General features: G+C 44.6%; 1 protein-coding gene across 1 annotated transcript in view; it reads right to left on the reverse strand.

The window, feature by feature from the left end:
• Window positions 1-18,977, reverse strand: part of LOC310793893 (outer dynein arm-docking complex subunit 2-like) — a gene marked incomplete at both ends in the record, with an annotated part of 66,716 nt that extends 47,739 nt beyond the window's left edge. The window contains 10 exons of the mRNA XM_083655783.1: window positions 660-881; window positions 1,151-1,339; window positions 6,421-6,535; window positions 9,545-9,606; window positions 9,705-9,885; window positions 15,626-15,780; window positions 16,048-16,158; window positions 16,476-16,709; window positions 18,279-18,488; window positions 18,870-18,977. Coding sequence (XP_083511909.1) covers window positions 660-881; window positions 1,151-1,339; window positions 6,421-6,535; window positions 9,545-9,606; window positions 9,705-9,885; window positions 15,626-15,780; window positions 16,048-16,158; window positions 16,476-16,709; window positions 18,279-18,488; window positions 18,870-18,977 — 1,587 coding nt within the window. The remainder of the gene's footprint in view (window positions 1-659; window positions 882-1,150; window positions 1,340-6,420; window positions 6,536-9,544; window positions 9,607-9,704; window positions 9,886-15,625; window positions 15,781-16,047; window positions 16,159-16,475; window positions 16,710-18,278; window positions 18,489-18,869) is intronic.
• Between the last annotated feature and the right edge of the window lie 2,603 nt (window positions 18,978-21,580).

Genomic DNA, 21,580 nt, shown 5'->3' on the forward strand with positions numbered 1-21,580 from the left:
CAAAACAATGCTTGTTCCTTTTTGGAATTACACTGCATAACTGTCATGATGAAGAAAAGAAGAAGAAAAAACGGATGTCGGGATTGAAAACGGATGGATGTAGCTTTACAGAGAAGACTGTACCAAAACATTGTTCTCTTTTAGCCTTGAACAGCTCTCTGACCCTATTCCTTGGCCTGAACCATATCATTGCTGCATTCTGCCCTGATGTCCAGGAACAGCCCTTAGCAACTGTTACCCCCAGCTACAGCCCTTTGACTTGTGCTGTAATGGCATCTAGGGTCCACCGGGGAAATGGCACTTCGCACACACTGAGCTGTTTGCTTTTCTGAATTCCCATGACGGCTAGAAAGTGGAGTCATGTTTCCGCCGCCGAATAAAACCCACTTTGTTTCTGCTCCATCGGTCAAAGGCTCTGAAAATAGTCTCAGCTTTTCAAAGTTTATGACTCTGTGTTTTTCACACATCGCTAAAACAAGGGTGGTGGGAGGCCAAGGCTCATTTTCCTCAATGCAATTATGCCGGATTTAGTCTCAGAACACTAAATCAAAAGAAATAACTACTTTGTAAATGATCGACCAAAGAAAGCAAAAAAGTAGGGAGTCTGTATGATATATGGGAGGGGGGGGGGGACTAAGTGCAACAGTAGTGCGACTGACCTTGACCACTCCATTCTCGTGCATGGTGATGCAATTTCTGGGGTCCTTGGACAGCTGGAACAGGGCCAGTGCCGTGGCCTGGTGGACCGAGCCGTCTTTGGACTTGAGGTAGCGCACCAGGGGGGCCACGGCACCGGCCTCCCCGAAACACTCCCTGTTGCTTCCCCACATGCAGCAGCGTTCGACGGCCTCAGCCAGGTGGCGACGCAGCCTGTCATCAGTCTGTGTGGAGAAGAACACGATGCTATTAGGCCCCAGAGAACAGTCTGTACACTGTACAGTACAAACAAGCACCGGTTCTACTCGACCTCTGCAAGAAACTCTCGGGCAACAGCTATCAACGTTCTCATTAGCTGGATTTATGCTGCAAGGACTATGAAAATGGCGTCATAAATCCATTGTAAAGACAGTTAAGTCGTATATCGCCAGTAAAGACGGTGTTGTCGAATAGGAAAATCTTGTTTGTCTTGTTTGTGCGGAGGTATACTTACTGTGTTAGTCAGCTTGGCCAGCATCGGGACAACCCCGTGATCGGTGATGATTGCCAGATTCTCCTCATCTTTGGCTATTTTGGCGATGGCGGCGCAAACGCTCGCCAGTACCTCTTTGTTTGTTGACTTCAACAAATTAACAATCAGTTCCAATCCACCGAGGAAGGAGCGCACCATTTCCCCTGCATCCTAAAGTCAAAGGGCCTGTTATTAGCTGGTGCACTCGCTCTGTGCAAATGAAGAGGGAAGCTGATGAAGAGGGGGGGGGGGGGGGGGGGGGGGGTACAGTGGGTGAGTGAAGAGGGGAGGCAGGCAGGGGCATTTGAGCAAGGCAGAGGAAACAAAAGACAAAAATAAGGAAAAACAAAGTCCTTTCATCAGCCTAGGCAACAATCAAAGTCCCATCAGTGTAACCCAATCAGAGGTGGAATACATAGCCCTGGCTCTACGCTGCATTACACTGAGTGGAAAAAGGATGTCGTCAATGTGAGACCCGACTGCTGCACCCATCTATAGGCTCGATCATCGTCGTCATGTCTATCTTCCTCTGCGTAGAACAGGATATCAAAAAATGAAATGCTATATTGCCTATGGCAGAACTGTCATTTGGATCTGTCTGAATAGGCAACAAGTCTTTGACATCTCTGTCAGTCTCGCCCGAACTTGTCGGTGAGGGAGAAACACAGCATTTGGAGTTTAGACGTGACATTTAAAGCCTTCTGACACAGTGTAGTCTAGAGGCTTCATGGTTTGAGTTCATGGCACCATGGCGGCTGGGTACCACAGGACTCTCAGCCACTTATGGGGTGATGCCTACCAAGCCAAGAGGCTGGTGGCGAGTGCCGGGGGAACCACAGCGGAAGAGCTGGCATGGGCACGGACTTCAGCATGGCTTGGCATGCCAGGCATCTGTTTAAAAATCACAACTCACCATATCGCCAGCCACCAAAGGGACGAATACAGTACATCAAGGTGGCTGAGTCTGTAATGTCCAATGCTATGAAAATAGAACAGAAATTTCCCCAAAAGCATACAATTATGGATTGCCTGGATGCAAATCACAAAGCACGCTTAATTTGAGTCCATTTCGACATCAATCTAAATGTCCACTACTGATGCATGGCACAGCCCCGCGGAGTACAATAAACACCAAATTCAATATGTAGGCTATACTGTACTGTTTGCTCCTCACTCTTTCAAATAGGCAGCTGACGTCTACGTGACGTCTAGGGATTTCATCAAATCCGGCAGTGACAAGAAGCAGGTCCTGATGTGCGCTTTTAGTGTACAGCTACTTTGGGAGAGCTCTATGTGCTGGAGCTCACAGCTGAGATCTGGCCAGGGCGCGGTGGCTGTCTATGGGTCCTGTGATGCCGTGCCAGAGGATGAGCTGCATGCGCTGCACAGGGGGCGGGCGGGGGGATGGGCAGGAGCTGACCCCCCGACGCACGCAGGAAGCCCTTCCTTAGGAATACTGATGACGGCTGTGACACAGGAAGCTCTCTCAAGCCACCAGCTGCGAGCGACTAGCCAGGATCTCTTTCAAGGCGCCCAGATCTGAAAACCCTCTCGCCCCCCCTGTTACCCAGGATGAAATGAAATAGAAAACACATTATCTGCTGTGCGTGATTTCGAGGAGGAAGCCAAGCTCCGAATGGCAGGAGCTGCCCTGACCCGTTCTCTGAAGCAATCAGGCTTCTATAACATACATAGCTACTATGTAAAGGAAAAATAAATCAAGCATCCAACGTTGCCTCCATGTCCAGGCAAATTAATGATACACCTCATTAGGTGCGAGCGGGCAGGTTGTACTTCCTTGATTGAGGAACAAAGCTGACCGGCTGATTCACTGCTAAGCCTTCACGGCACTCGTATGATAAGTGCGTTGAAGTGGTGGACCTGGCAGTCAAGTGCAAGTGGTGTGTGTGCTGTATCTGTCTGTGTCTGAGGAGGGGCAGCAGCATGGAGCATCCAGCAGATGCATTTATCCCATGGCTCTCTCATAAATCCTCTATGGAACTGCTAACTCAAACCACGTTTTCTTTTTTTTCTTTTTTTATCTAAATAACTACTGCACCGAAGCAGCTGTATCAGGTTCCCCGGCTCGACTGGCAAAATGCACTATTTAGCTCTTGTCATTGCCCCCGTCTCTGAAAAATCACCCAAAGAGCATGTACATGCATTTCCCTCAAAATTGGCACGGTGACGTCCAGACAAACATTGTCAAACTTTGTTAGCGCTCAATAGCTGGTCCGCAGAACCTCCTCTTGCCTCCATATGGTTGCCATGCATCATTTTCGCCACACTTCTGGGCCAGATAAATTCCAGCCAGGAGAAAAAAAGAAAAAAAAGGCTTCACCCTCAAGACACCTGTCTGGGCCCAATATATCTGTTTAAACTTAACCAGATTGTCCCACTGACAAGCTGTTTACCTTAATCACGGCGATAATCTAATAGAACAACGTTACGTTTGTATTTGGAAATTATACAAGCACTCAGGGGATCAAAGGCCTGCTGACGTCTAACTGAAATAGGAGTTGATTGACACCAGTGCTGTGTAATACTAGGCCGCAGGCTTGGAAGGAGGGCGTAAAAGAGCTCATAATATTTAAGGGAAAACATGATAATATTACACACATGTTTATGGAACTCCAAAATATCTATTTTCATTCCTTGAATAGCTTCATCTCAAAAACAAAAGTTTTAAAGCAGACCGATCTGCCTGTTGTACGTTCCTGATGAAAGCAGCATTTAGGCTGGCTGCCTTTGCAAGCCGTTCATTTCTTCATGTTCAGTAATGTTTGTATTATAGAAGTGGGGTTCTTCATGTTCAGTAATGTATGTATTATAGAAGTGGGGTTCTTCATGTTCAGTAATGTTTGTATTATAGAAGTGGGGTTCTTCATGTTCAGTAATGTTTGTATTATAGAAGTGGGGTTCTTCATGTTCAGTAATGTTTGTATTATAGAAGTGGGGTTCTTCATGTTCAGTAATGTATGTATTATAGAAGTGGGGTTCTTCATGTTCAGTAATGTTTGTATTATAGAAGTGGGGTTCTTCATGTTCAGTAATGTTTGTATTATAGAAGTGGGGTTCTTCATGTTCAGTAATGTTTATATTATAGAAGTGGGGTTCTTCATGTTCAGTAATGTTTGTATTATAGAAGTGGGGTTCTTCATGTTCAGTAATGTTTGTATTATAGAAGTGGGGTTCTTCATGTTCAGTAATGTTTATATTATAGAAGTGGGGTTCTTCATGTTCAGTAATGTTTGTATTATAGAAGTGGGGTTCTTCATGTTCAGTAATGTTTGTATTATAGAAGTGGGGTTCTTCATGTTCAGTAATGTTTATATTATAGAAGTGGGGTTCTTCATGTTCAGTAATGTTTGTATTATAGAAGTGGGGTTCTTCATGTTCAGTAATGTATGTATTATAGAAGTGGGGTTCTTCATGTTCAGTAATGTATGTATTATAGAAGTGGGGTTCTTCATGTTCAGTAATGTATGTATTATAGAAGTGGGGTTCTTCATGTTCAGTAATGTTTGTATTATAGAAGTGGGGTTCTTCATGTTCAGTAATGTTTGTATTATAGAAGTGGGGTTCTTCATGTTCAGTAATGTTTATATTATAGAAGTGGGGTTCTTCATGTTCAGTAATGTATGTATTATAGAAGTGGGGTTCTTCATGTTCAGTAATGTTTGTATTATAGAAGTGGGGTTCTTCATGTTCAGTAATGTTTGTATTATAGAAGTGGGGTTCTTCATGTTCAGTAATGTTTGTATTATAGAAGTGGGGTTCTTCATGTTCAGTAATGTTTGTATTATAGAAGTGGGGTTCTTCATGTTCAGTAATGTTTGTATTATAGAAGTGGGGTTCTTCATGTTCAGTAATGTTTGTATTATAGAAGTGGGGTTCTTCATGTTCAGTAATGTTTGTATTATAGAAGTGGGGTTCTTCATGTTCAGTAATGTATGTATTATAGAAGTGGGGTTCTTCATGTTCAGTAATGTTTATATTATAGAAGTGGGGTTCTTCATGTTCAGTAATGTTTATATTATAGAAGTGGGGTTCTTCATGTTCAGTAATGTTTATATTATAGAAGTGGGGTTCTTCATGTTCAGTAATGTTTGTATTATAGAAGTGGGGTTCTTCATGTTCAGTAATGTTTATATTATAGAAGTGGGGTTCTTCATGTTCAGTAATGTTTATATTATAGAAGTGGGGTTCTTCATGTTCAGTAATGTTTATATTATAGAAGTGGGGTTCTTCATGTTCAGTAATGTTTATATTATAGAAGTGGGGTTCTTCATGTTCAGTAATGTTTGTATTATAGAAGTGGGGTTCTTCATGTTCAGTAATGTTTATATTATAGAAGTGGGGTTCTTCATGTTCAGTAATGTTTGTATTATAGAAGTGGGGTTCTTCATGTTCAGTAATGTTTATATTATAGAAGTGGGGTTCTTCATGTTCAGTAATGTTTATATTATAGAAGTGGGGTTCTTCATGTTCAGTAATGTTTGTATTATAGAAGTGGGGTTCTTCATGTTCAGTAATGTTTGTATTATAGAAGTGGGGTTCTTCATGTTCAGTAATGTTTGTATTATAGAAGTGGGGTTCTTCATGTTCAGTAATGTATGTATTATAGAAGTGGGTTTCTTCATGTTCAGTAATGTTTGTATTATAGAAGTGGGGTTCTTCATGTTCAGTAATGTTTGTATTATAGAAGTGGGGTTCTTCATGTTCAGTAATGTTTATATTATAGAAGTGGGTTCACCGGAGACACCGTCCAGCACTATGTGCCACATGCACGCTTGCTGCCTGGTTTGTGTGCCTCTGTAACTAGTAGCATGTTGAGGGAAGATTTTTAGCTGGGGAATCAGAAGCCATGCCACAGGATATTACTCAGTCTTTCTCCCTGCCTGCTTCCCAGTGTGCCAAGGAGGCTTCTCTGCTTCACATTAGCCCAGGATTCATGTAAGCCTGGGCTGACACTGCTCTGCCCTCGCAAACCTCCCAACAGCAGGTTGGAAGGAGAGCTTTGGAGACAAGCATGGGTGATATAAGCAGGCTTCTGTGTGGTGAGAGGGATCTAACCCTGATAACCCTTTATTCTGGAACAACACACACCCTCAGTGCAGAGTGCAGACCTCTTTGATTTATAGTCTATCTATGTGTCTTTGGTCTTTTTCACCCGCACACAGACAGAGCAGAGGCAAATACAGCAGACAAATGTACTCTAGGTCGTGGACGAGTGAGAAATGCTCTTGTACCTTTGCATTCTCAATGCATGGACAAATGGCCCATGCGGCACTGGCTTGAACATCTGCATTGGGGTTTTTCAACAAGGACCAGAGCAGGCGCACTCCATCAAGGCGGTCAATGATTCTGTAGAGAGAGGGAGAGAGGGAGAAGAGGGGTGGGTGTAAGGAGTGGGGAGAAAGAGAAAGGAGAAAAAGAATACATCAATGAGCATGAACATAGACTGTATAAAAATATGGACGTAGCTACCATGATGTCATCCATTGGTTTGTGGACTCCTGTTTCAAAGCCTCGAGTTTGGCATTTTGACTGTCACCATCTTGGTTATTTGGAGTCAGAAGCAGCGAGCGCGAGACCAGGCGCTTCCTACAGAGTTGCAGCGACGCTTTGCTATTGCCCCCCGATCGGTGAGCCACGCAATCCCTGGACAGGCGACTGTCAATCACACCCCAAAACAGTCTGCTTTATCATCTAGTTTATTCATAATGGGACCGTCATTTACAAAATGGACATCATGCTGTATTGAAGAAGACTTGAAACTAGTGATTGAGACAATACACTTGTTAGGAAAGTGTTTACTGAGGTAATAAATCAAAGTAGGGTCATTTTCCCATTGTCTTCCATACAATTAGACTTATTTTTGCATCCAGTGGAGTCGCCCCCGGCAGGCCATTAGAAAAAATGCGGGTTTAAGGCACATCCGCATTGGCTTCACTTTTCAGAAATGCAGGTTGCTCCTTGAGCATGTTTGTATCTCAACGCTCCTGACCATATCACCCCAGCCAGGAACAGGCAATGCATAACTACTGCCAAGCAGGCTCAAAGGAGCGATCGATTTAAGCATGGCCTTCCATCATTCACAACCCGTCTTCAGTCCTGCACGGTTCCTCTCCGGACCTGAAACCCATGCACTGTCTGCTCCCTCAGATCGTTCTCCATGGGAGAGCTCGGTGATGCTGGGGCCAGAGGTTAACTCGTATACATCTGTGTATAGCGCTTCATACATGGATTTATAAATAGCAACTGAGACAAAGTTACGCTGTATGTTGGTGGCTTGTTTTTCAACCCGGGCCAAAAGGAGGACCTCTTTCCAAATCAAACAGAGCCACAGACGGGTCTCTCTATATTTCATCGGGTCTGAGTGAAGTTTACTTAACCATAAGCCGTATTTCATGCCGCATACATGACTGTAGTCAAAACTGCAGTCAGGGTCTGGGAACCCAAAGAATTACGCCACAGTGCACCCGTTGTCTGGTATAAATAACATGTAACGTGTTCCCCATGTGTGCTTCCACCAACAAGGCAGACATTGAATGCTGTCATAATTACTTAAACACTCCCTAATCACAGTATCTCCGTGACTGGCAACGAGCGAACACTCATCAGGGACGTCCCCTGCGCCATCTGTCTTCCGTTTGCACATAAATCAGTCTGGGGGGGATCATAACACGAGATTCCAGTCCGCGGGGCCTCTTAAATCCGGACCCAAAGCAAAAAGCAAGCGTCATATCGTCGGCCAAAACAGCTCGTCCGCCCAAGAAGCAGGTACGAAACAGATTAGAAATGAAGATGCAGCTGACAGTGATGGATTAGAGGGGCAGACCGCAGGCCCTGGAGGCATTCAACAAAGTGTGTTCCTCCTTGTAGCTACACGGGCTCCATAGCAGGAAGTGTTACGTCATTAACCACACACTGCTCATAGCAGGAAGTGTTATGTCATTAACCACACACTGCCTACTGGTCCCAGAATAGAAAACAAACATTATTTCACGGAAAATGTCAAAGTGATCAGGGTTGGTTTTTGGCTTTCGGTAGTTATGGATGACCTGCACCAGAATGATGATGAGGGAATGATTGTGCCGGACGGCATAAGGTGCTACTTGAGCAATAGCTTTTGTTGGCAAAGTGAAGTGATGCATAACAGACTGTGTGGCAACACCGGAGATATGCACACGTCACAGCATCGTCGTGTTTGTTACTTAGCCAAACAGCGAGAAGTCTAATCACTTGGAATCTGAGAAAACAGCGCTGGCCTTGTCGGTTTTTGGAGCAGGAAACAATCAAACGTGAGTTATGTTAATTGCTCAGCAAACGACTGTACGCATACGTCTGAAAATAAGCCACCGCCACACGACATACAAAAAGCTTTCTGTTTACAGTGTGAAGTGTGAACGCTAAAAGATTACAAGGTCTGGCCTAAATATACATACCGTGAGAAAACATGGAGAACATGTCTGCTGGATGTCAAACACTCCTCTTCTGGTGTTGAATCTAGCACAGTCAGTGGCTTTATTTTGTCAAAACATGCTGCACTTTTTTATTGCACCCGTGGGTTTTTGCTCAACCGACAAATGCAATACTCTCAAACAATAGCGTTAACAGCTAACTCACGACGTGAACTCAAATATCAAGTTGCATTTGCATCCAGTGTTAATTAAAAGGGATCTTGCAGTCCATAACAGCCTTGTAAAAGCAATGAGATTCAGATGGAGGCGGAGGGCGCCCAATGTTCTGTAGAGGTGAAATGAACACAGAATGAGAAGAACACAGACTGTTCTGGACTGCAGGTTCATTGTGTTTTCCCAGCCATGAAGCCTTGGACAGGGCTCGCCTTAGCTATGTCTCTCTGACCAGCTCGAGTTCTGACAGTGACCACAGCGCTACAGTAAAACACTGGGAATTAAACCACAACCATATTTAACACAGCAGGTACAATAAACAAAGCGTTTAACATCTGTCATTAAGCTGGGGATGAAAGAGAGCGCTACCTGTATAATTACACATAAAAAAAACACATAGCGACTTCTTTAAACGTTGGCCCATGACAGTATAATGATACTGTCTTTGGATCCCGGAGTTTGTGTGTCAGTCCTTTGCCATAACATATGACATCATTCCACAGCCAACAATATGTGTTTGGCCCTAATTCTTTATGACAATGGGTAAGCCACTGAGGCACTCACTTTGAAGAGAAACCTCACATGGGACTGTGCACCTTGTGAAACACTGCTCAGTGTAAATGGCGAAACCTCAAAGGCCGCGTGACGTGACGTGACGTGACGTGACGTGACGTGACGTGACGTGACGTGACGTGACGTGACCTTGTCGGACGCATATGAAGTGAGACAGACTTACGCCATGTTGTCTATCTCTGTTGCACAGGCGCCCACCGCCTTGGCCACATTCACAAGCAGCGCCTGGATGAAGACATGAAAGCACACGCATGAATGTTGACATGAACAAATGAAAAATAAACAGGTTTTCCTGTGCAGACAGGGATGACTCAACAACATGCCTGGTTGGTTCCAGTGAGCAGGTTGACCAGTGGCTGGAGGCCTCCACACTTGCGGATGGTGGCCCTGTTGGCGGCTATCTGGGCGCATTCCCCCAAGGCTCCCACCACATTGACCAGCACTTCCTCAGGCTGCTCGGTCAGCAGGCCAACCAGGGTCTCCAGGGCTTTGTACTCCTGAAACCTTCGGAGGAGAGGAGTAGAGGTGCAGGCTTCATACAGTGGCTCAGTGATCATCACAGCCAAGTCATAGTGTCATTGACATCAGTTGGCAAGGGGAGATTCTAGCAGCTACTGTGCAGGATTTGGGTGGCTTTGCATTCGGGTGGCCTGGGAGCAGAACACTCAAGCCAGTAGCAGAGGCAGGCAGTTTTCCCACGGCTCCTCACAGCTGCCCCACGCATGTACTTTGTATGACCGAAGGTTTGCTGCGGCTTGGAAGCGCTCACTCCCTGTTTTGCTGTGATTTAGCGTTGCCTGCCAGTGCTATAGTGTGGTAAACTATAGTAAACACTTAAAAAGGATATAATGTGGTCGCAGAGAACCCTCAACAATCCTCTGATGTACAGTTAAGCTCTACGACTGTTTTTATTCACAGTTACGGTTGCTGGCAAGACAGTCCGTAGGCTATTGTAGATGGCCAAGGTCATTTGGTTTTGGTCAGGGTCCACCGAAACACAGCCTATTCTTGCAAGTGAAAACACTGCTAATGAACAGAGAAGCTGCCAAAAGTTCACTTTCAAAATTCACCAAAAAGAAAAACAAGGGGTTTTCCTTTGCCATCACAGAAGTGTCATGGGGCAGTGGACTACAGCAGAATGATCTTGTAATCACAGACACGGCTTTTGATAAATGAACGGCAAGTTCATGTCTATTTTTGTTAAACCAGAGTCCCAACTCCACGTAATTACGTGATGGCAAGAGTAACATTACACAAAGCTGCCTGAAGCGGCTTCTACTCAAAACACTGGGCTGCACACAACTGGAAGCTTATTAAAGCCTGTCAGAAGACACAAGAACCACAGTGGGGCTTCTGTGCAGCACATTTCTATGATTGATTGTCTTCCCTCTCCTTCCCTCATTCATCTGCTGCAGCAACACATGCAACCGCTGCTGCACAAAGCCTTCATGCTGCAGAGTGAACCAGAGACACCTCAGGGTACTGTGAGACCAGACCCTCCAAGAAGCTCAGCAGTGACCATGAAGGGGACACACATTAGCAACCTGAAGTTTGACAGGCAGACAGACAGACAGACAGACAGACAGACAGATTGACTTATTTCATCTGAAAGGGAACAGCAGGGTACAACTGAATAACTCTGGGGTGAGCACAGAGCTGTAGACGGAGCATGAGGTAAGGAGAAGTATCATTTGGAGAGGCAATTATGGTTTGCTCATCATAGGGCTGGAGCAGAGGTAAGATGGAGGGGTAGTCAGTAATTGGAAGCGAACCCCACAATCTTGACCCCAAACATTATTGTGCTGGCAAATACGGCCCACGACTTGGCAGTCGTGACTTTCCATTGCAAAGTTATTCCCTCACTCTTTTGTTAAGGCTTTTTTCTTTATAGAACAGCGTGTGTGTGTGTGTGTGTGTGTGTGTGTGTGTGTGTGTGTGTGTGTGTGTGTGTGTGTGTGTGTGTGTGTGTGTGTGTGTGTGTGTGTGTGTAACACCTCGATATACAGGTTCAAGGGGCCACATTATGTGACATGGTCAGGTGAAAGGGCTTAACAAGTAGGCAACTGTGAAATCACACAAATCAAGATAAAAGGTTATTTATTTTATTTTTTATTTATTTATTTTGGGGGGGGTTGTCTAAAAAAGTTTCAATGTTGAAGAACGCAGTCAACAAACGACAGTTTTAGGCTCACTAAATACTAAGCTTGTTGAGGGCAAACCAAGCTTGTTCACCAACTTTCAGGTCAATTTTCTCTGAATGCCGCTGTACAGTATGAACATCTATCTATCTATCTATCTATCTATCTATCTATCTATCTATCTATCTATCTATCTATCTATCTATCTATCTATAAATTGGGCAATGTGGGCAATGTTTGTTTAAATTTTGTGTCCCGGAAGTGATGTCACACGCAGTGTGCGGGATGCCTAGTTCAAATAAATAAGCATATATCAACTATTTTCAAATTTCAATGTATGCTACATCATTTGAAAGCTTAGAATCTGCACGTTCATAATCTGTTAAAAAAAGACCTTGGGCTATATCTGTGCATTCATGAATCTGCTTTTAACCTACCCCCATTAACCTACCCCCCCACATGTGGGGGGGATGCATATACATCCCCCCACATACGTACGTACATACATAATGGACGTACAAACACACGCGTGCACAAACACACACAATTTGGAAATATGCTTACTGTTACATGTACATAACACACGCGATTTGATGTATGTAATAAATAAATGTAATATCTGACTTGTTCCTTGTTCACATTGAATAGTATATAACTATACAATATCTAGAAATATATCTCTATAAGCCTTTGTTTATGATCCTGTCTGGCTATACTGTAGTACATATACATTCTTTCATATATACGTTTACAATAGACACTTTACACCACACTTATTGTGTATAGTAGTTAATGCAAACTTTCTTGTAAATGCTTAAATGTAGCCGGGCCGTTGTTTGTTTTAACTTGTGCATACCATTTTCTGTGTCTGAGTATTTTGAGAGCAACGCAAACCGGAGTCAAATTCCTTGTATGTGTACATACTTGGCCAATAAATCTGATTCTGATTCTGATAAATCGCACAAATGTTTCAGTGTTTCCTAGCAGGACCTTTCCCGAATACATCAGCACGGCGCAGGCACAGCCCTCTCTGTAATATTGTAAGTCTCATGAAAAACACAAGGTCTGGACGTTAAGATGATGCTTTAAACAAACACACTTAAGTTATGAATGTCATTATATTTCTGGGCATCAATCATCTCTCACTTTGATGCATCATTAATCAGGCAAATGGCTAACACATGCTGCTGCTGGTCTTGAGTGGAGGTCTCCCCCCCCCCGCCTCTATACTGTCCAGACCATGCTAAACATCACTCACACAAAGACGCATGCTGTTTGCTATGGGCCACAAGGTCTGCTTCAGTTGTCCGTGCACTTAATGAAAAAAATGACTGTTGTAGTCAAATATATTCCAAAATGATTTTCATTTCGGCACAGCGCTCGGCCTATGATTGATTCTGAAAAGAGCGCACGCCCCTGAAACTCTGTTACCATTAGCAGCCGTTCCCTTTTGACAGTAATGGCTTGGTCATTTCATTCCAGGCTTTCTCCTGACCTGGACATTTTTAGAAGTGATTCAAATAACCCTAGGAGAGTACGAAAAAAAACACATCCACTTGCAAATGTAAGTGTGCATAAAAAAACACTGGCTCTCGGCATCACGCTGGCTTCCTCCTGAAGAGGCGGCCAAATTTCACCTTGCTTCACACCCAAGTGCCCACGCCGTCCAAAAAGCAAAAACAAAACACAACACGCACAGGAAAAGAAACCGCTAAATGGGAACTCTGTATCCATGTTATGGCCCTTTGGTTTTTCTCACTTAGATACCTTTGCTAAATATTACGTTAACCGTACTGAGAGTCAGGGCAACCTTCAAAGTCTTTTCGTGTTTGTAAATGAAGTGTCACTAATTGGGGTTTACATGTGGTTAATGGTATCATTATCAGCATTCTTATTATTGTTATTATCATGATTATTATGACTGTTTTGCGTAGCAACAGTGTTATGAGTAATTACCCTAGGGCACACAGCCCGTACTGGGAGCAAGTGTACTAAGGTGCCATATTACTCATGGCCAGTGCAGTTAACTTGTTTTATCACCAGGCCAAGCTGCAGTCACAAGGCTTGCCAGGCAATGCCTTTTTTGTTGTTTTTTAGAGGCTTTGTTGGGGCGGTTCAAAACTGAGTTGGATATGCAAGATTGTTCAGAAGCCAGCGGATGAGGCGTCTAAAAGGTTCATTTTGTACAGTATATCCTTTAAAATGCAGGTACAGTAGGAGATGAGTCTCTTCACTTTTGGGGGGCATTTTTGCCCTTATTGGAAAGGACAGGCAAGCGTGGGGTGGGGAGAGAGAGGGGGGATGACATGCGGCAAAGGACCACAGGTCGGATTCAAACCGGGGAGCGCGCGAAGGACTACGCTTTTGTGGTACGCGCTCTATCAGGTGAGCCACCCAGACGCCCCTGATCCTATCCTTTCTGAACTTGGTCAAACAGACAGCGATCTGTCCACCTCGTTTTAAAGAGAGGTTATTGGCATGCGTCTGTAATGGAACCCTTACTTAATTGAATGTGGCAACAGACACTCGGTTCCAGTTGGGAGGACTTAACGTAGACTCTAAATGTAGGATATCATTCTGTCAGTTAAGATACATGAAGTGCAGAAAGACCCGTGTGAGTGCTACTGCGCCTTCTTCTTGTTATTTTTAGAATTCCACTGCAATTTGAATTATATGGCGTTTCTGAGTGAGAAGAGAAACATTTCCATATAATCTTAGCTCAACAGAAACCTTTAAAGCTCCAAAAGCGCTCTTATCATAAAAAATTATTAACAGACAATGTCTTATCAGCTCCTTGGCTCCATTGTGGAAAAATAGCGCTTGAATTTATGATGAAGTTAGCGTGGTATTAAATCAATGCATGTGGGTTATATCTTACGTCCAAAGCCTCACACTGAATAAGAAAATAAATACAGCTAAATCCTTCTTTCATGGGAGCACCACTGGAAAGGTACAGTATGGGGCTGCCAGGGCACGGTCTCTGGGCATTATTTATTTTAGAGGGAAAATTACTGACTTAAAAAATCATCTGAGACTAAAGTAAAAGCCAAGAACCATTCCAGAAATGTCACTGCTGAAGGAACTAGGCTAAATGACACTTAAATAAACGTCTGCCGTACATGACAAATGATTAAAGGCAATGTCAGCTCGCCTTTTTCTGACATTACAAAATCCCTCATCTCGAGGCTGATGCTTTCAGTATGCCTACTCGGTTCAATACGAATGGGGCACTGCCTCGGCGAAACACATCACGGACTATAAAATCCACACTTATACTTCATCTTTTGTTCACAGTGGAAAAGCGCGCATTTGGCCACAAACACTCACATAAAAGATCACAGCTAATAGAATCCGTACAAAAACTTTACATTTTGCCCAAATAATCACTTCAACCAGACACGGCGTAAAAACGAAGAGATATGACAACGGCACGAGTGGTGGAAAAAGTGACAGAGCCGGCATGCAAACGGATGAGAGCCCCCATAAAAGCAGCACATGGGATGACGACCCTTTTCACGGGGGCCATTTTGTGTTGAAAAGGGTCTATTGCACCATGACCCTAATGCCCTCGAGAAAACCCCCAAAATGCTGTTGCAGCAGCAGGGCTTTACAGGCCGCGCTTTATCCACCTCTGCCATTACTCTATTCACATAGGACTGCTGGTAACCACATCGACTTAGCAAACATATTTTCCAAACGTTATGGGCACATGTGGGTGAAACGCTTAATTGCTATTAACCCCCCCTCTAAATGGAGGCTCATTAGATGGCTGTTCGCATGTAAGTGATTTGTCAAAGTCAGACAAATCCGTTACCACTAATTACAAACACATAGTCGTACATCTTAAAACAGGGGGCTATTCCAATACCCCTGGTATGTCACGAGCAGTACACGGCATGGCTTTGGCTGCCTAGTTCGCATGCGTTTGTGCGTCTGTGTTTGTGTCCGTGTGTGTGTTAATGCGTTTGTGTGTGTGACGTGTTTGTGTCCGTGTGTGTTAATGCGTTTGTGCGTGTGTGTGTGTGTTTGTGTGTTTGTGCGCGTGTGTCTGTGTCCGTGTGCGTTAATGAGAGATAATAAGGTGAGACCCTGAAACCCAGGCGTACTTAGCCACATTCTCCATGCTGATGGAGCACTTCCAGATGGCCCCGGTGGAGGCGGCCAGGAGCTGCTTGTTGTGCGCCTTGCTCAGCAGAGAGACCAGGGGCTGCAGGCCCTTGTACTGACGCACCAGGTCACGGGTTGGCTTGTCCTCTGCACACTGCGGAGCACCGGAGAGAGGCAAGGTGTACATGAACTCCCTCTGCAGTCTGGATCTAATTATGAGACTGAGAGAGACTGCTTTATATCATTTCTTCAATTTCCGCTTTCTTTCTTTCTTTCTTTCATATATATGTTCAGAGCCACTGGAGATACTGTTTGCAGACTGTGTGTGTGTGTGTGTGTGTGTGTGTGTGTGTGTGTGTGTGTGTGTGTGTGTGTGTGTGTGTGTGTGTGTGTGTGTATGTGTGGGGTAGGGGGGGGTTACCTTGAAGATTGCACTGGCGCAGTGCATTTGAAGCTCATCGTTGTCACTGCTGAGGTTTTTGACCAAGTCATTGATCATGCCTTCAGTCTGAATGGCAATCCTGTAGCTTCCCTGTGGCAGACGAAAAGCAAACAACTAAACAAAACAGCCCACATAAAAATTAACATAGGCTATAGGCTATGCTGTATTCATTCATGTATGCATTTTGGTTATTTTTCATATTTGTCTCATCTGTTAGATCTGTTGCAATTTTTATTATTATTTATTAACTTTCTTGCTTATTTTCTTAGCTATATCGTATTACTGTTACTATTACACATAATCAGAATGACAGGTTTTGATTCCATGGGCCCCCACCCCCACTCCTCATCCCGCTTCAGCCCATCCGCTAGTTGCCATGTCAGGCACTCATGAGCGGACCCCCTCACCTCGGAGGCACACTCCTGCAGGGTGCCCACCACGGGGATAAGCATGTTCTCGTGGGGGGATTTGAGCAGGCGTCCCAGCAGAGGGATGCCGCCGGCCTTGCGGATGGCCTCCTTGTTCCTGGTGCTCTTGCTGCAGCTCCACAGGGCCAGCGCGCCGCAGCGGGCCACCTCCACATCCCTCTCCTGCTCTGCAGTCAGCGTGGCCGAATCTGGCACGCAGTCCAGCAGCTCCACCTGATCACAGAGATAGGAGGACGCACATGTGGATAAACACAATGATAAATACAGTCCAGCAGCTCCACCTGATCACAGAGATAGGAGGACGCACATGTGGATAAACACCAGCAGCTCCACCTGATCACAGAGATAGGAGGACGCACATGTGGATAAACACCATGATAAATACAAATACGCGTGCGTGCAGACAAACAAGGCGGACCACACGCATGTGCGCACGAGTGCTAAACCCCGGACAGCCGGCACGCACGCACGTACCCAAACTCCATGAACTTGACTCAAATTCAAGGACTCTGAAAATGTTCACTGGCTGAACTGGGGTGATAATGGACGTTTCCAGATGAGAATAGCAAGTTGTTGGCTGTGATTAGCGGCGTAATTAAAATTCTATTACCGCCGGTTCTGAAAGAATTAAAAAGCCAGAGATGCGGGGAGTGGAAAAGCGTCAGGGCAGATGTTGATGTTAGGCCTGAAAAGCCCAGTGTGACGGTTTATGGCCATCATTCAGTGTTCTAATCCATAGTTCCTGGCCGGTGAGACAGAGCAGGCAAAGCTATTAGCACACAGCACAGTTCAAAGGTGGTCTCGTAGCGTAGCGTGAAATTAATCTGCCTCCGCGAGTGACTCGCACATGAGAACATCCGATTTGGGGCGGAGGAAAATATACAAGGCGTGCAGGCTTTAATCACAGGTCCCTCTGTCAATAAACATGAATGCAGGTCGGGGGATGTCAGGGACATTCTATCTGTTTTTCCCCTGGACCCACTCTGCTCTTTGAAAAACTAGGTGAAAAGGGGACAGACGGGCCACTATCTGCCTGGCAAGCGCTCTGCAGTGTTAGAAGGGCATGTATAGGTCAATGCTTTACCGTGCATTGAAATGCTTGGTTTAGCATAGCCTGGCTATGTCATCTGCTATGTAGACAGAAAGCAAACAGTGATGGTGAAGAGTTCAGCCATGCCGTGCTAAGCTGCACTACACGCTATATCTTTCACAAGACTAATCAATCAATAGGAAGAAAACGACCCGCTTTCTGGTCTGAGGAAGTGGGCGTCCTGCCCTACGTCCTTACCGATCTGCTTCACACCTGAAACAATGTTGTTTTTCTAAAAAGCTACTCATCACCAAAACATTCATTTCTCTGGAGGTTAATTCAGTCCAAATAAGCTTTCAATGTTTTTAATGGATTTTTTTTTTTTTACTTATACAGGGGGAGTCTCACTGTGCAATGCTCTCTTTTTCAGGAGCGCCCTCTCTTCACTCACTCACACACAAACACACACACACACACACGCTGGAAGCTGACCAGTACAACCACAGTCTGATCTGCTGGCCACTGATCAGGTCCACTGGAGCGGGCCTTGCACAAGGGCTGCTTTTTCACTTTCCCCACCCAGATTTATCCTGCTGGTTCCAGGGATTGAACTGACAACCTTCCAGTCACAAGCTCGCTTCTCTAACATTTAGGCCACTACTCTCTCCTGCTGCACTTGATGATGATGATGATGCCGTACCCAGAGACAGGATCGTCCTTTCATGTCCAACCTGGAATGTGCTTTGACTCACCAGTCTCTTGATACCGCCATACTGCCTGACGGTCCTCCTCGCTCTGCGGAACTTGGCCACATTGGCGATGGTCTCAGCAGCCAGGGCCTTGAGGTCCTTGACCGGCGAGTCCAGAATCTTCACCATGGTCTGCAGGCCGCCCAGGTCAGCGATGGCCCGACGGATCTGACAATTGTGACTGATCTCCCTCAGGATCTTCAGAGAGCCAATCTAATCACACAGACAGACCAAACAGCCTCACTCACTAAGAAAACAATCCAAAAATGACAGGCATGATTTGGGATGGAAGAGAAACTAATGCCAACATGAGGTCTCCATCTGTATTGGGGTAGTACAGCAATAACTGGTAGCCAAACATTCGCCCACATTCCCACTAAAAATAGACAGAGCAAAAAGCCTCAATAAAAGCAGGTTAAAAAGCACCACACATGTCATTAGGTATATTGGAGAGTAATTGCTACCCTGTGTCTTTAAAGGCATGCTCTCTTCCCCGCACTAGTGCTTCTCTAGCTCAAACACAGGCTGGCACACAGGGCTGGCTCTGTTCGGGCCTGCGGCCCATCCAGGTCCAGCTTTGGCATGGCTACTCACTTGGCATCGGATTTCTTCTGTATCCAGCAAGTTAATGAGGACTTCAAGGCCACCTACATCCCGGATGGCCAGTTGGCACGTCTCTTGCACTAAATTAAAGTCCCTCATGGCGCACAGAGCAATCACAGTGGCCGTCTGGTCGCCTTCCTGAAATAATAATGCCAAGCACGAATGAATGCAAACGGCAGACACACAGAGAGAGAATGAGAGAGAGAGAGAGAGAGAGAGAAAGAGTGAATTAAACATTAAACAGACATTTGGAAACGGGAATGATGAGGATACAGACCTCCCTCCCACCGTAGTTTCCCTCCATAATAGCACTCCTGCTGGGGTTGTTTTGTTTACACCACAGCCTGGTAAGTGTTTAGCTTTGTGGTGGTAAACACTGATGGAAAGAAAGTATTTGCTAACAGAGGTCTGCGCTCCGATGCAGAGCCAAGGCCAGAAACCATTAGACAATGACCTAAGATGAAAAAGAACACCATCGGAATCGAGACCCTGAAACTAATAACGACTGGAGGTAGCATTTCAAAAAAGAGAATCTGTTTTGACAGTTGCTATATACACACACACACGACATTTTAGATTCACGTCCGGACAATTAGCAACTTAGTAACTACAACATTACTAAGTCAACAAGTGGTTTTTGGGAGGAAAACTCTGTTCTTTGATTTAAATTCAAGGGTCTCCGTACACATGGGGCAGGAAATTGAACCGATTAGGGTTTATTACCTCTTAACTACGATGTGTTCTCTAAAATAATAAAGAAACAATGCATTAAAAATAGGGCATGTGTGGTCAAACCCTGACATGTGCTGCGGTGGCACTGATCCTGACTCTACTTTGTACTTTTCTGCTAAATTTAGTACGCAAATGCAAGCTGTCCTTTTTTCAGATTCTCCTCATACTGCATAGATGCACCATAGTGTTCTGCTTGTGGGTGTTGTGGACAGAGTTATGGCACAAATCATAACAATCTACGGCTTAGGTCATAGAGGTATTCAAAGTACTGTTGGGTCAGGAATTGCTTTTTTTAAATATCGCTATGTTTAGTTCGTATCATATCTAGTGCAGTTGCATAACAAAGTTTGTTGACGTGTAGCGGTTTTGACCAAGAAGGGGGAATCAGTAGTTGGGTGGAAACAGAAGTTCATGGCAGTAGGTAGAAAATACAACAAGCTGCTGTAATACTAGACGTGTAATGGCTTTGATATGCGACACTGAAAGTCCAGTGCAAAACTCTCCTGGCAAGTGAACAATCAAATATTATTATTGTTTTATTATTTTTTATTTTCACAGTGGTTTAAATGTGCCACAGATAGACATTTCATTGGGTGGTTTCAAGGCCGCCTCAACCGTTCTGAGCTTTATAAGCCTTTATTAGTTGCACACTTACACTTCATAAACATTTCAGACTGCACGGCCGTCCTAAACAAGGCATTTCAAGCAAACATAAGAAGGGAACTGTCCTGCTCTCAGCTATCCATAGAAGTGGAAAATGGTCCATCAATATAGAGGAGGCTGCTGGGAGAGAGGGTTTCATGCAGCTGTTGGACGGGCCAGCTCCATCAGGGTAGAGGCCTATACCACAATCTCAAGTGCTGTTTGATCATATCTCCCCCAAAAAGAAGTGCTCTGACACACTGGGATAGCGGGCACATGTGTTCCCCATATCACCACGCTAGCCTAAATGTGAACCATTTGCCCATTAACAGCACTGGATCTACTGCTTCCTTTGTCTCCTGCGCTCCGACTCTTCAAAGGATTCGGCAGGCTCGGTTCGTACCTTGTAAAAACAAGCCCCGAAAAACGCTATGTTTAGCACTGATAGCTGAGAGAACAGAAAACAGATCATATGCTTTCATTTTTGTTAGCTTTGGTCTTGAAGTATTGTAGACATTCTTTAAAACATTGACAACATCTGAAAACCTCTTATGGCGGAGGGTCTTTGACTCTCTGAGCGTGATAGGGGCAGATGCTCAGTGGAACGAATCCAACCACCATTCGACCTCAGTGCGAGTTTCGAGAAGCAGTCTAATATATCTGCACGGTCTGTGTGGGGACGTATTCACTTGGATTAGATACTGCATACCGTGACCGCTTGGCTTGGTGTTTCAATCATCAACATGCAATAAGAATACTTGCTTGATTTCTTTATGTGTCAAATATGGGGATAGGGGGAGCTTGCAAAGCCTTTTAAAATCCAGGTGAAATCTTACTTACGATGCGGGTCTGCTAACCTAAACCTGAAGCGACGTTCCACCGCTCAAGAGATTTGCTACCAGCAGGGTTTAGCAATAACAATATCATGATGAATGTCCACGTAAATTACACCCAATGGAAGAAAACACCTGTAAATGACAGGACTGATGTAGGAAGGAGATTTGTAAGATGTATATGGCAACAATTATTCCTAAACGACTGTGTTTTAGTACAAAAATGTAATACTCTAGCAACTGCTTCTACTTTAAAACATCCCATAAAGATAATTTACATTATTACCATTGTGGCATTTCCGCCATCTACTAGAAGTAGATAATAAACATTAATCAGCAATTTATTTCTTAATCCCTGGGTTGATTGTTTAAATGATCTACCTCCTCATCTGATGCAATGACGGAATTAAAAATGGATTTACAAGAGGTAAAGCAGTATCACAGAATCACATTTCATTCATGGTGTGAACTTGATACCCGCCACTTAAAGATGCT

The sequence above is a fragment of the Poromitra crassiceps genome (assembly GCF_964638095.1).
Source record: "Poromitra crassiceps genome assembly, chromosome: 2".
NCBI classification, from domain to species: Eukaryota; Metazoa; Chordata; class Actinopteri; order Beryciformes; family Melamphaidae; genus Poromitra; species Poromitra crassiceps.